We start from the raw sequence: 17136 nt of genomic DNA, 5'->3' as shown, positions 1-17136 counted from the left end.
GTGTAGCTTTCACGACGGCTATTTACAGGCGTATTACTTGGGGGCCGATATTGCTTGGGACTGGTGCTATGGCTTTCAATGATCTCTTCAGTCTGCCTGTAGCTTGTCTTGACATTTCCTTCCTGACAATCGTGCTGATTGAGCCTGCTGTAGACCGGAGGTCGAGTTTCGTTGACTCATAGGTTTGTTCTGTGACCGACATGTCGGAGTCCGCCGTCGAGTTTCAGGCCTGCTACGTTGGCCTCTCTCGATGTAAGATCGTCCAACCGCGTTCTTATCTGGCAAAGAACTCAAGTCGCTGATGTCATCTTGAGTACCGACAATGTGCCGAGTTCCAGTCCTCCAAGCACTTTATCTTCAGATAATTGACGGTTCCATGAGAGCTCCCTCTGATGAAAGCGCCCTGTCCACGATATTTTGGCTGTGCGTGTTCCCCTCTACTGGTCTTGCCTCCTCCTTGGGTGTTGGATAGATGCGGTACTCCGTCTGCGAGCACGATGACCTTGTCCCTTCATATTGGTAGGGGTTATGTTCACGAAGCCCTTCGATTGATCCTTTCATCCTGCTGTGCAATTGATGTCGCTTTGCCATTGAGTCTCGTAGGCGTGAGCCCAGGGTGTCGAACAGGTGACTTTCGGGTTATGTTTTTTGAAGGCGTGTACAACAGGATTCACACTCTCGCCCGACAACAGGTCGGAGTGATGGATTTGGTTCGGTCGCCCGTCCGAGAAAGATCCCTTCTCGAAAAGACCGGATCGATCCATGGAGACTCACGGCTTCTGAAGCTCTTGGGAAAATCCAGGCGGATGAGATGTCAGTCCAAGAGTATGCTGAGTCTTTACTTGAGAGGATCAAGGCACGCGATGAAGACGTCAAAGCTTGGGCATACCTGGACAAGAAGAGGGTCCTGCAGGAAGCAAGACGTCTAGATAAGATCCCCAAGAAAAAGAGAGGACCTCTTCATGGACTTCCAATCGCTGTGAAGGATGTCATTTACACGAAAGGTAAGTTGACCAGGCTATATCCGACACTAAGATGGGGGCTTATTATTGTATAGACATGCCTACTCAGTTCAACTCGCCACTATACGATGGGCATTTTCCCGCGACAGATGCCGCTTCTGTACGAATTCTTCGTCATGCTGGTGCCCTTATCTTCGGTATGTTCTATATACGTCTTGCACACTTGCATCTAACAAGCTAGGTAAAACAACTACCACCGAGTTCGCTGCTATCCATGTCGGCCCCAAGACCCACAATCCTCATGACCCTCTACGCACTCCGGGCGGATCATCCAGCGGCTCCGGAGCCGCTGTTGCCGATTTCCAAGCCCCCGTGGCCCTTGGGACACAGACAGGCGGATCCATGATTCGTCCTGCATCATTCAATGGGATTTATGGGTTCAAACCAACCTGGAACTCCGTCTCTCGCGAGGGTCAGAAAATATACGCTCTGATGTACGACACTCTTGGATGGTATGGACGATGTGTCGAAGATCTGGTCCTTCTGGCCGACGTCTTTGCTCTTCAAGATGACGAAGACGAGGATCGTTCTTTCCAAGGCATCGTAGGGGCACGTTTCGCAATCTGTAAGACGAGCATCTGGCCCATGGCTGGTCCTGGAACCCAAGATGCTCTCGCCCGCGCTGCAGATCTTCTTAGATCCCATGGCGCAGAAGTACATGAGCTTGAGCTTCCTTCGGCATTCGATGATGTGCCAGAGTGGTATCGTATTGGGCTTCACACCGAGGGCCGTACCTCTTTCCTACCAGAGTATAGAGTTGGAAAAGACCAAATCGGCCAAGTCTTGATTGAGCACGTCGAGAACTCCGACAATTTCACTCGCAAGACGCAACTGATGGCTAGCGACAAATTGGCTGCCATGAGGCCTGTCTTCGACTTTATTGCCTCGCAGTATGCAGCAATCATCACGCCGAGTGTACCAGATGAGGCCCCCGTTGGTCTGGAGAGTACAGGAAGCCATGTTTTTTGCGCGATGTGGAGCGTAAGTGACAAACTGTGTACGAATCTTACAATGACTAACGATCGTGTAGGGCCTTCATGTCCCAGTCCTGAATGTGCCAGGCTTCAAGGGTGACCACGGCATGCCCATCGGCCTCTCCCTCGTCGCACCACGATATCGCGACCGTCACCTCTTGGAGGTCGGTAAAGCGGTCGGTGAAATCTTCGAAGCCGAAGGCGGTTGGGAGACGAAGATCGAGTAACGGAAGGAGACGGCGACAGGTTCAAGAATGGAAGCAAAAGAGACGCAAATATGTTTGCTCACTAAGGGATGTAATGCATGTATTATTGCCACACTTCTTCACTTGACGCTCGAGACCTAGTGGGTACAGTAACCTGTAGAACAAGCCAAAGAGTCCCCAAGTCTCTGGAGACAACTCATTGAAAACACACGTAGAAGAACATTTCTGTTCAAAGACTGGCAAAGCAGCAAGTATCAAGCTAGATGTATGTATGTATGTATGTATGTATGTATGTGTATTTTTCGTCTGGGTGGCTGTAACGAAGCCAAATCTCCTACTGGAGCAAAAGACGTGCTGAGCTAGCTAGGTACAGGATACCCCGCTTCCTTCACCATCCAGCATACCAATGGCACAAAAGGTGCTGTATTTCTCAAGCCCGTCACCCGTCAGCGGGTTCGAGGGCAATCTATTGTCGAACTTTTTCCACCGACCAGAATTCTCTCGCGCATCACTACATCTGCTGACGCAGTCCACAATCTCCAGTAACCAAGTTGTAGCTCGTAGTCGACTGTCGCGGCGGCAGGGAAAAACCTCGGGAAGGGATCAGAGGCCGACGGTGCGGCTTGCCTTTAAAGGAGAAAAACCCATCGCAATCGGCGTCGTTGATCGGAAGGATGTCGCTACGAATGCCCGGGGCATCGCCCTCCGATATCTAAGGCGTTCTGGTTCTGAGGTGCCGCCATTAGATCCGACAAAGGTGTTGTCAGAGAAGGCGAACTCTCCAAAATTCCTTCTCTGAAAACTGCTGTTAGGGAGCCGATAGCGTCCCCGCAGTTTTTGTGTGGTCGCGTGGCCTGCAGAAAATCCCGCTCCTAGCACCGCACTAACAGTGCGTGCCAAGAAAGAATTTTTACAGGAGAGAGTTGAGTATCAAGCTAGAGGGGTGATGGTGAGCGGCTGTAGGGTAGTTCCGACAAATGTGGAGCAAGCGTTATGGTAGCGGGGCCTGACAGTCTCGGTACACCTGGGCCATAGTTTAGCAATGCCTGGGGGTGGAAGACGCTGGCGCGAGTCCAAGTTTGGAAGGAAGCTTTTGCGCGACCTTGTGCTTGTAAACCCTTTATTCTCTACTTCTGCAAGGGTCACATTGCTGTAAGGATGATATGGGGGCGACACAGGCGATGAGGGGCTGATGTGAAATGACGCGGGCGGGGTCTTGATTTTGGGGTAAGTGATCCATCGCCTTCCCCCACTTCGCGTATTCTGAACGCGCTTTACCACGGATGCATTCCACATCAGACGCGTAGCACGAGGTGGCTCAAATGACTGCGCACGTTTCGCGTCGGCACCGGCATCTCCGTCAGAAACGGTGCGGCCGGTACCGTGGTACATTCGTCACACCAGTCCTTGTTATCTCTGAAGCTAGTCATTGCATTGAGTACACGAGAAGCGCTGGCTAACAGGAAAGACCCGAATCGGATTTTTCTAGATGTCCTTGACAGGGGCCAGGCCATTGTGTCCTATTTCCATTGCACGACAATGCAACATCATGAAGTCATAAAGGCGATCGAAATGAAACAAAGATGATAGCAAGCATCCTGATGAAATCAGTTCATACGAATAGCGGAACAGTATAATTGAGATTGGGCGCCTGTCATCCGTCGAGGGCGGAAATACTGGGGCATTGTAGACGGTGACCTGTCCAGCCTAGCCTAGTTAGGACTAGCCCTTCATCGTGCCTTTGTTGCTGGTTGGGTCAATGGTATCTTGTGTTTTTGGTGTCGCAGCATTCAAACCTGCGGCCTTGGGAAATAGCCTCGAATTTGTCTGTGACGTTGAACACTGCCCCGCCGCTTTCTTCGTCACCGGCTAGCTGTTGGGCCAAGAATTCGTCGTCAAGGCGAACGAGCCTATGCCACAACTCCAGTGAGCTTTTGCGGTCACAAGCAGCTGCAATGTGGCTGGGAATTCGGGGTTTCCAGGAGTACACCAGCAGGGATACCGGAGAACCAACCCCTTAATTGAATATATTTATGGGCTAGGGGCTCTAAGTTGTGGAAATGACTGAAACTCCGCTTCAAGTTGTCCAACATCCCCACGCTCCACGATCACTTTTCCCTTCTTTCGAATTACTCTTGTATCTCACAGGCTGCAATATCTCGGGAAAGCTCGTTGTGCCTTTCGATTTGATGCTTTACTTCCTTCGCCGTTCAATTCCAAGCGGCCTCAGTGTAGTCCACACGGCCTTCACATTCATGCCAAAATATTCGACATCGGAACTTTACAGCATGCCTGGCTACCAATTTTCTGATCGCACGTGCTTGTATCAACAGCAGAGATGCACACGCTCCCGTGGACTTCCTCGACGACGGAGACATACACAAGCCTTTGCACCTCGCAGAGATATGGTCTTCAAATTGCGCCGCATCCGGCCCACGATTCTAAACTTTCGCATATTTCTTGGCAAAAAGGGTGACGATATTCGGCGATCGTTAAGAGCCGGCGAGAAATGCATTTGGAAATCCAAACGCCTTCCCACTAAAGAGTTTGAAGAACACTGGCAGCCAGATCGAGTGTTTCAAAATCTGTTTACCGGGTATGACAGTCTCATACTTCAGTTGTTACGCAGCGGCATTACCGCCTTCTGTCAAATTTTTGAAGCTATCGGGATTTACTTTGACGATCAGTGGGATGTTTTTGACAACTTGTCCTTGGATATCGATAATTTGCCAGAGGACGAGAGAGTCAAGATTCAAACCCCAGACGTAAAAAGATGGCAGACGGAATGGAAGCGCATGACCACGAATTATGCTCTACTCGACGGCGACCAAAACTACGATTATGACATCATCCTAGCGCGTAGGACCAAGAGGCGATGGGCTTGGAACCGAGTATCGTCGCGAGAGGATCCCCAGAACACTCTTGCAAGAAGCTTTTACAGTCATTTCTAAACGCCGCCTTTCACCAAGCCAGATCAGCGCCGAGGATTCGTGACCATAGCTGATCCGTTGTAGTCAGTACTGACCTGACGTGATCACCACCGATCTCACAACGACCTCACTGATTACTACCAAGCACCTTCAGTATATAGATCACATTCATTTGCACTTCCATAGGTACTAGCTCACCAGCTATCAATAAAACTTCTTTACATTGATTAAGCCTAACACGCATTGAATCTACCATCAAGAGACGTGACACTTCGACAGCGCGCAGCATCACGCCCTACGCAATCTGCAAACAATAAACCTAGCACGGCTTAGTTTATCCATAATTGGGAACCACCGTCACAATTAGTTGTTACATATATTAAACTTTAAATTTTATTTAAAGTTATTGTTTTTATTAATTTTTTTTTTTCCTACGGCCGCAGACCCCACTTTCATCTCAAGATTGCGGCCTCAGGCGCACCAAGTTCCCTCAACACCTTCCCAGAAGAATAATTCACCTAACCTACCAGACGCCCGAAACCAACACATAATAGGACGAACCTTCCCCAAGGACCCCAACCGACCGCTATTTTCACCTCGCATGTGACCATTGGGCTCCGATCACTTACAGGCGTTTTGCCTTGCACGCATCCTTGATACTTCCTGCTTCCTCTATCGCCCAATCAATCTAAATTATCGCGACCACTCGAAAGTGATGTACATTTTTGTGCGTGAGCTTGCCCCTGACCTATCCATCACTACACCTTCTTTTTCCATCGCCGAGGAAGCCTCTCTTTGTTTATAGCGGCCGAGAAAGCTTCGGGGCCGGACATAGGCACTTTACTTTAGGCACTTTTAGGCAAGGGGACAACTCACCGCAGCATGAGGCTGACAGGTCGTATTGTGGAACCCACGGCAAGAAAGAAGACTGTGTGACACCGATGACACGGCGAAGACTCGCCTCGTACGACCAGGCCCTGCACAAGCCTTCCACCTGCGCGAATTATTCAATCTCTCGGTGTATGTTTGGCCAGGCAGTGCCCCAAAAAAGGAAAACAGAGTACAAGGTACCAGGCATCGGTTGCTTCCCTGTCTCTGTAGGAGTGACCGTATACCTCGTGAGTTATCTCTGATCCTTCAAATGGCACACGAACACACTTTACGTCGCGGTCCGCCTGCCTTCTAACTGTACAGTCTGGTTCCTTTTGGCCAGTGTATGTCAGTGCTGATTGGCAGTTACTTGTAGGCGGGCTACTTGCACGAGCAAATATTGGCGATTCTTTGGGACTTTGGCCGTTGTGATTTCAAGTGATTCGATGAATTGAAACACGCTCTGCCGAATCTGCCTGACAGCACTCGGACTTTGCCCCCAGGCCCCCAGTCTTCGGGCTTGCCATGCTGTCAAAGGGGGTTGAAAAAAGGGTGGAGAAGAAGGGGATGGGGGTAGGGGGTGTGCCTGTGTTGCTGGGTGCTGCAAAGAAGGCATCCAGAAGGCAACCAAAACATAATACAACCGTTATATTCGGCGCCGTAAAGTATCGCCTATTTGGCATACTTTGTAGGCTGCACTTCAGGGAGGTGACCACCTGAACGCCGATTTTCCAACCTTTCATTTTATTTATAAACCTTTGCCCTCGTCCTCGTGCACTCCCTCTTTCTTGCTCGGATTTTCGCACCTCTCGCGACAAGTCTCACTATTCACAAACCGAGATTCCTCCTTTGAATTTATATCAGCTACAACAGCTCTGCCGCTCTTCTGGCAGACTCCTTTTATTCGAGACTCCATCATGGGTGGTGGTCCAGATAAGTCCGAGGTCCCGTCGCGGGTCGAGCCTTCCGGCGCATCAGAAGATGCTCCTGACGAGTACGTCAAGACTGATACCGACTCCGTATCTCAAGACACTTCGGAGGTGCTGGCTGTGACAGAGCTCGATGGTGCATCATCGCAGTCTCCCCGGCCCGACAAGGGTGACGCCGTTGGTATTGAGAGCCACGAGAACACCAAAGTGGACGACAGCGATGACAATATAGCAACTGTCACTGGCGAGAGACGAGATTCTGCCAATGCCGTCGCCACGGAGGTCGAGGTCGTCAAGACCGACAATCAAGACGCACTGCATGACCCTGAAAAGATGATCAGGCAGCATGAAACGTGTCCAATTACCAACGATCAACTGGTGGCCGAAGTGAAGGGTATCTATGACGCCTTGGCGACGGTAGAAAAGGAATGCATAGAAGCCGACGATGGCCAGATGCCCTGGACAGACGGTCCGCTCCACATCCCCGACTACCTATTGACGATCCCAGAGGCCAAATTGATACTGCTTCAAAAGGGCAATATGAACCCAGCTGAAACTGTTCGTCTTTGGTACGTCAAGGCTCAGAAGGACGCCACAAAGGGAGATAAGAAGCCTTGGACTCTCGAATCAGCCAAGGACTTGCCCGTGTCTGAAAAGACAGCTCCGCACGTTGGCGACCCCGAGGACTATCTGCATGGATTCCAGGTGGCTTTGGAGTTGCGTGCCAAGAAACTTGGATGGCCTGAGTATAATAAGCTGGCCGCCGTCAATGTGGCCGAAATAGGCGAAGAGGCTCACAAGAAGGTGATAGCCGGGAAACACTACCTCGACATTGGATACGACTTGGTAGACCAGTTATTGCGCGATCTCGAGACCGCCAAAAGCAGAACAAAAGAGCCTGCTCTGGGCCTCTGGGCCCTTTGGCGATGCATCCACGCGGGCCGACATCGCCTCTGGAACATGGTTCAACGCTTTTACTTATGCGACCTCCTTCTCTGCCTCCACTTTCGCTCCAGCCTCCTTCCCTCTTGCAGCACGCAGCAGACGGCTCTCAAGGAGACGTCTCCTGAGGGGGTGAAGGCAGCTCCCGAGGAGGAGGCTTCTGAGAAGGTTGCTCCCGAGGCGATAGCTGCTCAGGAAGCAGAGGTTACCTCCAAGGTTACCGAAGAGACTTTTAAACAGATAGCTCTCACAGAGGCAGACATCGCTTCCGAAAAGGCAGTCGTCGCTTCTAAGGAGGTCGCACCCGAGATGACTCACGAGGAGGTGGACACAGAGAAGAATTTTGTGAAGATAATTCCCGAAGAGGCAGAGACTGCTCTCGAGAATGTCGATCCCGAGAAAAAATGTCTCAAGGGGTCAGATGCGGACGTAAATGCTGCTCCCGAGAAGGCCGCCACCATCCAGCAGCTTTCAGACCATGACGCCAACCTATCCGCCCAAGAGCCGCAGCCCTCTCCTGTGAAGGCTGAAGCGGATGTAGATACGGCTCTCGAGGCCGACGCCACCCAACAGAATTCAGCCCAGGACGCCAGTCCATCCACCCCGGAGCCCCAGACCTGCGCTGAAGAGGCCGACTTTGCGCCCGAGAATGTAGGCAAAGACACGGGGGATACAGCAGTCGACGCTGTTGCCCTCGACGAGAAGACAAAGTCTGAGTCTGAGAAGACGCCCGCGACTGAATTGCCAATCTATGTTGATAAGAGGCCGCTGAGTGATCAGAGCCGGTATAAAAAGGTTGGCATGGAATACTGGGTGCTGATCTCCGGTCGATGGATCCGTAGTCTCAGAATTGAGCAGTATGCAGCTCTCATTGCGCTGCACCGCACAAACTTACACGAACATTACGACTTTTTGTTGGCCTCGCAGCACCCCTCGGCATCGCCAGCGCTCCGTGGGCTCGCAGCAAAGTATAACATGCCGGCAAGAATGTGGAAGCACGGAATACATTCCTTTCTCGAGGTCCTTCGCACACGACTTCCCGAATCTCAGGATATAATGGAGCAGTTCATCATACTGGCGTATGGTATAATATCTTTGATGAGCGAGACCGTCCCGAGCTTCCGTCTCACCTGGGTCGAATGCAAAGGAGATTTAGCACGATACGGGTAAGTAGAAGCGCCACCCCTGCTGCGTCCACTATACGATGGACAGGTGTGCCAACAGAGACTGATAATTGCTGCTTAGAATGGCCGTTGAAGAGAGGGACATGAACGTGAGGGAGTGCTGGAGGAACACTGCACGAGAAGAGTACACTCAGGCCCGGAACGATGATCCCACGGTCGGCCGCCTCTACCATCACCTGGCCATCTTGGTCCAGCCCCGTTTCTCCTCGCCTGACGCAAGTTTCGACGCTGATGTGTCCAGGTTTCTCTACTACATCAAGTCTCTCGTCGTCAAAACCCCGTTTTACGCCGCGCGGGAGTCCTTGCTGACCGTTATCAACCCGATTTTTGGCCGGAATAAGGAGGCAGCTGAGAAGCCGGCCAGCATCCCCCAGACCGACCAGGACCACTTCCTTACCGCTGTTGCCCACCTGATTCTTGCTTCTCTGGAGCCTGAGACCCTCAAGGCAAACGGCTATGAGGAGAGCAGGAATAATCATCTCCAGACTGTCTATACAGCACTGGAGAAAATAAAGGTCGGTGGACCTGCCAAGACATCTAGAATTTGTCCAAGGTATGTGCTGGCCCCACGGAATCGCGTTACATTTGTCTCTAACTGACCACTTGCAGCGCCCAACTCGGCCTCTTGCTCTGCCTGTTGCTGCTTGGAATTCCTCTTGCTGATAACAGATGGAGCCCGATGATGGCGAAATTTGCCCCCGACCTTGTGACGGACGAGGACCGCTCCGATTCTGACGCCATGGCCAACGCGAGGGATATCCATGATGCAACGATCGAACTGATCAACACCATGGTCCCGTATCTCTTGGAGGACGCAGATACGCGTGGCTTAGGGGTGTGGAGATTCATCCTGGTGATCCTGATGTTCATGCGCTCCTTAAAGACGCGGCCCGCCCTGAGGGAATGGTTCGGTCCGGCTTTCCACGCAGAGGCTCTCACGCCTTACTTCAACCTGATTCTGCGCCAGGACGAGAGTCAAAGTGCCTCTGCCTTGGAGAGCGCTTCTCAGTCCGAACTCATTACAGATTTCTCGCCGCTCAACGAGAGAGAGAGGCTCGGCAAGTATGCATTCAGTACCAAAGACAACATCGAGACATACCTTCGCGAAACAGAGGAGCAACGAAAGGCAGAACGCGCCAAGAGTACGGCCACGATGGGAGTGATTACGGCGGAAGAGGCCACAGCTCAAGATGCCACGGCCACTCCGGAAGCCGGTACAGTCACCACGGACGACAATAGCGTCATCACGGGAATCGCCACGGTCACCACGGAAGGGAGTCAGACTGCAGCGGAAGAGTCCATGGCCACGACAGAGGAGACTACAGCCAGTGACACGACGCACAAGAAGGACGGGGGCACCAAGGCACCGGGCTCGCGGAGGATGTACGCCAATTTCCTGCGGGAGCATGATCTGGTTACGGGCTTATTCTTCGCCAACGAGGCTGAATCTAGGCCTTGTGACAAGTCTCTACAGAAGCCTACCAAAGACGCCGTGCAGACCGCAGAGGTTCCAGCCGTGGAACAAGCACAGGAGACGACTCTGACGGATGCCAAGACGGATAGCGAAGCAAAGGATGGTGTTCTAACAGATTCCGCGTCAGGGAATGAAGCGGAGTATCACATTCTGACGAAATCTGTTGCTGATGAAGCCCAGGAAGAGCAGCAGGCAAAGAGAGAAGCCGTGGAGGCACCATCGGCAGAAGTAGAGATGAAGGAGAGCGAAAACAAAAATGCGCGAAAGCAAGACAGCGACACACAGACGAAGGAGAAAGATGCTGAGAAGACGCAACTGGAAGACGAGCAGAAGGCGGGAGAAGCCGAGGAGGCACGACTGGCCCAAGAAGTCGGAGAGGAGGAAGTACGGAGGCAGGAAGGACTTCGTCGTGATCCCCCCCTCTTCCCCAAAGGCTGGCTCAAGCAGTCGAAATACAGCTTCGACGAGATACAGGCTTTCGACTATGTCGAGAGCCTCGAGATGTGGAATGATCGGCAAGTCCAGATCTTGCGTCTGGCTACTCAGCTAAGCGGCGACTTCTTCGACCTCAAAACCGACGAAGAAAGACGCCCTTGGTTCAGTGTGCCCGGGGCCTCATCGGTGCCGAAGCTTGGGCCAAGCAAGATGATGCCGGAAATCATCGAGCGCGACAGCGGCTTTAGAGTCGTCTTTGTTGATCCTTCTTTCCACGCTGTCGAACTCAAGGAGGAGGAGGGGAGATTGGCCAGGACAGAGGAAATGCGGAAAGAGAAGGAGAGACAGAATGAGGAGAAGAACGCTGAGGCTGCTCCAGGCGCGGCTACAGTTGTCGACGAGAAGACTGAGGGCAACGCAGAGGAGGAGGCTCACGATTTTCGGTGCCCCTGTGGCGTTGACGTGGTCGATCGGTCTCTCGAATTGCGCAGGTTGCTGTCCAATGGAGGCAATCGACTGGCTCGCTTCGAGAATCTTGGTAGCTGCACTGACCCGACCGGCGCACTCAGCATAATAGCAGAGAAGGGCGATGAAGATGACGCGACTTTGGCTTTCGATCTGGAGCTGAGGAAGACCACCCGTACTGTGAAGACCATCACGGCTGTTGAGGAACTATCGAGCACTGATGATGCCGAGCCTACCGAGTCCGAGGCGTGGACGACACTTCCAGTGCAAGGCGTGAAGGATCTGCAACATACGAAGGGCAGCGACGCAGGTCCGGACGCAGAGGCAGACGCGGACGAGGACGGATGGTCACATGTCAGCTTCAACTGTCTCGTAGACGACGAGCCGGATCCAACAGTTCAATCGGACAGTGTCGAGGCAAATTCAATGGTCTCGCGCTGATTCTTCTGGTAATGGACAGTCCTAGGTTGATGCGAGGGGATATGCCAGGAGGGCATGCATTCAAACACTGGGCGGCGAAGACGAGCGCGGGATCTGTATTCTTAGCGAAAGTTCTCTATGACGATTGTGTGGTAAATTGAGGAACACGCTGGCAAAGACCCTGCTTGGCCATGCGATACTGCTCGTGTAGCTTTGTCCGCCATCTTGTTGCTAGCCTATCTTTCAGAACCATTGGAGCATAAAGTAGAAGTCAAGCGTCGAAAGTGGACTGCACAACCGAAGTAACATGCGCTATTCCATCATATGTCAAACGATACTTGTTGATAGAACGCCGAGGATAGAGTAAACCAACCAATGCCATTTCTATTAGCCCATTTAGCCCCTTGAGTATATCTCCCGGCATCGCTATGGATCCTCAGTTTGACGTAATGCCTGCAGTCAGCTAACGCATGTCTCTCGTTTGGCTGCTTCTTATGCTTGGGTTCGTCACTATTAGTCTCCTAACTGGCACGTCAACAATCTTGTTTCTATAGGTCTTCCGATTGTGGGCAGAGTCTGGAGCTTCCGAGTGTTTGGCAGCATTGATCGTGGGTTTCGGGTGTTCTCCGCAACGCCGTTGAAGTTGCCGTTTCTGCAGCACGCCTCGACCTCGTCTCATAGGTACAATGCCCTCTCCCAGACTTTCTATCTATGTGCTTGCTGGTTAGTACGCCTCTGTTTTGGAAGATGTTGCTGAATGGTTGTACAATACACTCTTTTTGAACTCAGCGACTGAAAGATTATGTATATAACGATGGTAGGATGCGAAGATAGGTACGAATAACTAGATACTTGTATCTGACTAAATATGCCCTATACGAGATTTAATTTCTTCCCACTTACTAAACTTCTCCATAGTGACATTCGTAGTCGCCAAACTCCTTCGAATACCTTGAGAAATACTTTCATGGTAAAATAGTTGCGTCACACTTATAAGTTTGATATCTCCAGGTGCTTTAGTAGAACCATCAATAGGTACAAAAGCCTTGATTCCCGGAAAATCCGAAACCGCTTCAGTGCCATATAAGACCCTCTCAGATGGCATTTCGAGCTCCATCATATTACCATCATACCATGTAAGCTTAGGGTTCACCACCACTGTCGGAGGCGTCTGCCAATCCGCGGCGTCAGTTGCCTGTTCGGGATCGGGTTTGTAAAGAACAACTGATATCCCAGATGCTTGAGCCTCTAAAGTGTGAGGATGGGCTGGATTCCCTGTCGTCTCGGGCATTGCTCCAGTCTCTGGTATTTGGGAAGGTTCCGGCTCAAGAGCAACAAGACCTTTTGAGCTTGATGCCTTGTTCTCGCTTGTCTTTCTGTTACTGTCCAGACATGATAGTACAGGAGATATATGACACCCTTCGTCTTTGATTTCAAGCTCAGCTCCGCGAGGAACAACCAGTACTCTGGTTACTGGGGCCTTTGATGTCTGTGAGGAAGCTATAATGACTGATGATTGGGGAAAATTTGGTGTCCCTGGCGCCTCGGAAAGTGCTAGCGTCTCTGATGTACGGGAAAGGCCTGATTCCATAGCAACAAGACATCGTGTGCTTGATGCTTTGTTCTCGGTTATCTCTCTGATAATCCTCAGTTAGAAGAATACATACAGTGGCAATTTTCAATTTCCTCGGATCGCCGTTCCTGGTTGCAAAAATTCAAGAGGTAGGAGAGTTCTAACAACATATGTTTCAGGATTTCCAATAATGAAGCCGATATTGTCACTAAAGCTTTGAACATTTTGCTCGCGGGTTGATTTCTGACGAGATTTCAGACGCCAGTGGTTTCTTTTCGTCCCGATATTAGATAATGCGCAAATTTGATAAAGAAACGATAATAAATCAAAGGGTTCTGAACAGAGGCTTGGTAAGTCTTGGAGTAGTGTTGGCTTGATATCGATGCAGTCGCCATGGAGTTTGCTCGCTCCTCGGTGGTCCATCCTCTTAAGTAGTTACTTTTAGCACTAGTACTCTTGCCTTTCTTTCTTTTTCCCCTTCGGTTGAACGTACCCTTGCTTAGAGTTTTGCATCTCATTTATGCATGCCTGCGAACACCTTATCCATTACTACGCCCCACTCTTTGTCCTCGATGGTCAGTGACCTGGACCCCTGTAACGAAGGCCCGTGGGTTGGTTTCTTCTTCCGGCTATCGTCAGTCAGGGTAGGGGTGCTTCCGACCTGATCGTCTCAGATGTGGAGTAACTTGTATGATGGCCGAAAGCACGACTTCAATAGCTGTTTGGGTGCTTTGAGCCCACGGAGCCCGAAGGCAGTTACTATTTCGCTTAGCCCAATGGAGAGACACGGAGAGACGAACGGCCGGTTCAATTGAAAGCGTAGAGATGTAGAAAGCATAATCGCTGCAGCTGCTAATTCACATGCAACGATAGCCCTTCCTCTCGAAACACTACGCAACAGCAATCAGCTTTTATTGAAGTCCCTGCTGCACCGTAGTGATTTGTATACAATTACTATCTGGGAACATTCTCATTCTTGACTCGTAGCATTCTCACCCGGGTCGACCCAGCTTGAAGTATATGAGGAGGCTATCTGGAGTAACTCAACCACGACTTCCTCGTTTCAAGCTTCCGTGGTACAGCTCACGGTAGAAGAGCGCCGACCTTGGCATCAAAGTCCCAAGATGCATCCCAAATTATTATCAGCAGAAGAAGATAGTATCAAGGTCGCTAGCTAGACATTCAATGCAATTTGCCCTGCTATCGAAATTTATGTACAATTTGTATTAATATAGATCTGTGAATATTCACCATCCGCTGGAGTGGTATCCGCGGTTGGCCTCAACGGAAAAGTACTGCCTCTGGCTGCTCGAGTTCACATGCTCGCTCTTCATGCAAGGCCTCTCCGGGTACTGCTTCAAATTGGCCACATCATGTGATGTATGGTGTCGCTTGAGGACGGCATTGACTGTCGACGACTTCTGTTGTCGCTCCCAAAGGAGGTGACGTCGAAGAGACTCAGTCAACTCAGTCGCCAACATATTGCGACGAGTAGTGCGAGGTGACAACGCAGCTTGAGACTGGATTTGGTTGGGACCGGTCATGATGGGCTGAGCACTAGACCTAGGGACTTGATGGATAGGCTTAAGACCGGGTCCACGCATGCCCTTCATCATCAGAGGAGCATCGTCAGAGTCATTGGGTGAGGCACCCAGTGACGGGCCGTGGGCCATACGAGATCGTGGAATAGCTGAAGTCGATTGAGAAGCGTGGTTACCAAGAGTGCGTGCGCGATCGTTCTGGGCAAGCATGAGGGTAATGAGCGATCGTCGCGAGGTCAAGTTGGGCTTGGAATCCACTCGCTGGAGGAACTTGTCGTCCATGCTGGATTTGCCGCTCTCTTCCATCGAGTCCTCCCAGTCCGAAGAGTCGTCATCGTCATCGATGGCGCTCTCGTCGATGTAGTCGTCGGTGTCTGAGTCAACAGCTGCCTCATCATCAATTGTTCGTGTCATGACATTGTTGCTGAACGAGGCCTGCTTCTTGCGTGCAGAGAGCAGCGAGCCAGGTCGTGATGAAGCCATGGCGCTCTTGATTGAGCCGTCTTCTTCAGAGGAGCCACCGATCTGGAACACGGGCTTCTTGATGATGGGAATGATGGGCTTGCTGTTCCTGAGGCTCTGGTCCTGTTCACTAGACAAACAAGAGCCATCAAGCGCAAAGCGAGCGGTCTTCTTTGGTTGCACCACCTTGGCAGCAGGCGACGACTTGGGCTCAGGAATTGCGTCTGATGATTGAGCAGCACCAGGAATAGTTTGAGGAGGAGGGATCTGGGAAGGCGAAAAGCCACGCACGACAGTGGTTCGGGGAAGGCTTTGGGGCGAAGGTTGTGGCGAGCCCTCTGAAGCTGTGATGGACTTTACAGTCGATTGTGACTCAGTTGTAGTAGAACCGAATTGGCCCTGAGGAGGGGCTGGCAGAGGATTCTTGTCGGAGCTAATGTGGCGTTCGCGCTTGCTTCGAGTGCTGGCGCAAGAATCTTGACGTCGTACACGAGGATGGCCGATCTCAAGTGCGACTCAACAGTGCCAGATAGTTGAGGCAGATCTGATACCCTTGAGTCGGAAGGAAACTTTAGGGTGAGGGTTTGTGTAGGGAATGGTTGTCTACGAAAGGAGCTTTGAGAATAAGACAAGTTCGAAATTGAGAATGGAATAATGCAGCAATGGTGATAGACAGCTAAACATGCTGGCTGGGCACTCCCACTATATAAGTCAAACATGCCATTCGAGACACGTGGGTGTGAACCACCAGAAGCAAAAACAAAGAGGACGGTAGATGTCGCCCCTTGCAACTCAATGCATCTTCAATTGCTCAATCATATCTCTCACTGCGCCAAACCAGAAAGGGGCTTGTTTCTGGCTCGATTTTGACCTCCCGGGTAGGTTTCCCTGTCTGGTGACACCATCTTTATGGCTTTAGCGAATGCATGAAGCTTGGCACATCCCTGCATAAAGTAGTCTTGAGATAACAGCAACGGTAATTGGCTAAACTCTTGGACGAGGAATCAGCAAGAGGGCGGTACCCCGGGATATGAAGTAGAGGCACGTATATTCAAGCGTGGATACTGAGACATGGATAATCTCGTCTGTCGCTCAATTCGCTACATTTTCCAAATGCCGTGGTAGCTAAATACTTAGCAGTAATGGTCATCAACAGGGTCCGAACGGCGGCGCCGGATGCTTGCCCTGAATGCGGACCGCCCCCACCTCCCGTGTTCCATATGTAGATCTTCCCCATCATGCCGAATGGGGACTGGCATGCACACCAGATGTGAGCCATGGAGGCAAGTGGTACCTCGTCATGTTAGCGCAGTTTTCTCCCCCCTACTTGGCCATGGGGATCAGCTGCTAAACGCGCAGGCGCATCAACAGCAAGTCGAAGTTGACCTGGCTGGTCCGAGATGGCCCAGGGAGAGGTCTCGACTCACAACAGAGCAATGTACGTCACCTCTAGGCCCAGATAGCACTATCAGGCGAGAGCTGTTTATAACCCATTCAGACGGTCCGATGCGGGAATGAGTATTAGGTTGCAGCGCTATACGCGAGTCGCACTTTTACAACGTGCTGAAGTTGCAGGAAAAACATCAAGATAAATTTGCCGGGGCTCTCGGGGGCAGCGTACGGCATCTTGGCTACGACGCGATCCGGCTTCTTTGTCATTCAGATCAAGTAGAAGCGCGAGATTAGGTATTAAAACAGAGTCAGAACCT

General features: G+C 51.3%; 5 protein-coding genes across 5 annotated transcripts; 3 read left to right on the top strand and 2 right to left on the bottom strand.

Moving 5' to 3' along the window:
• Positions 1 to 811: 811 nt before the first annotated feature.
• Positions 812 to 2223, top strand: FOXG_17069 (amidase; the record flags this gene model as incomplete). Its single annotated transcript, XM_018397093.1, has 4 exons — positions 812 to 1004; positions 1058 to 1159; positions 1204 to 2003; positions 2053 to 2223. 4 exons carry the CDS (start codon positions 812 to 814, stop codon positions 2221 to 2223), a joined length of 1266 nt encoding a protein of 421 aa, XP_018257935.1.
• A 2039-nt stretch (positions 2224 to 4262) lies between these two features.
• On the top strand, positions 4263 to 5153 carry FOXG_17068 (uncharacterized protein; the record flags this gene model as incomplete). The annotated part of the gene is made up of 1 exon (XM_018397092.1): positions 4263 to 5153. The coding sequence occupies one exon, from the start codon at positions 4263 to 4265 to the stop codon at positions 5151 to 5153; it is 891 nt and encodes a 296-aa protein (XP_018257934.1).
• A 1766-nt stretch (positions 5154 to 6919) lies between these two features.
• Positions 6920 to 11872, top strand: FOXG_17067 (uncharacterized protein; the record flags this gene model as incomplete). Its single annotated transcript, XM_018397091.1, has 3 exons — positions 6920 to 9039; positions 9119 to 9610; positions 9667 to 11872. The coding sequence occupies 3 exons, from the start codon at positions 6920 to 6922 to the stop codon at positions 11870 to 11872; spliced, it is 4818 nt and encodes a 1605-aa protein (XP_018257933.1).
• Positions 11873 to 12713: 841 nt separating this feature from the next.
• Positions 12714 to 13442, bottom strand: FOXG_22667 (uncharacterized protein; the record flags this gene model as incomplete). Its single annotated transcript, XM_018403074.1, has 1 exon — positions 12714 to 13442. One exon carries the CDS (start codon positions 13440 to 13442, stop codon positions 12714 to 12716), a length of 729 nt encoding a protein of 242 aa, XP_018257932.1.
• Positions 13443 to 14671: 1229 nt separating this feature from the next.
• On the bottom strand, positions 14672 to 15448 carry FOXG_17066 (uncharacterized protein; the record flags this gene model as incomplete). The annotated part of the gene is made up of 1 exon (XM_018397090.1): positions 14672 to 15448. The coding sequence occupies one exon, from the start codon at positions 15446 to 15448 to the stop codon at positions 14672 to 14674; it is 777 nt and encodes a 258-aa protein (XP_018257931.1).
• Between the last annotated feature and the right edge of the window lie 1688 nt (positions 15449 to 17136).

Source organism: Fusarium oxysporum, chromosome 6 (assembly GCF_000149955.1).
Source record: "Fusarium oxysporum f. sp. lycopersici 4287 chromosome 6, whole genome shotgun sequence".
Lineage (NCBI taxonomy): Eukaryota > Fungi > Ascomycota > Sordariomycetes > Hypocreales > Nectriaceae > Fusarium > Fusarium oxysporum.
Note: the sequence above shows the minus strand (reverse complement) of the source record. Positions and strands in the feature narration are given on the sequence as shown.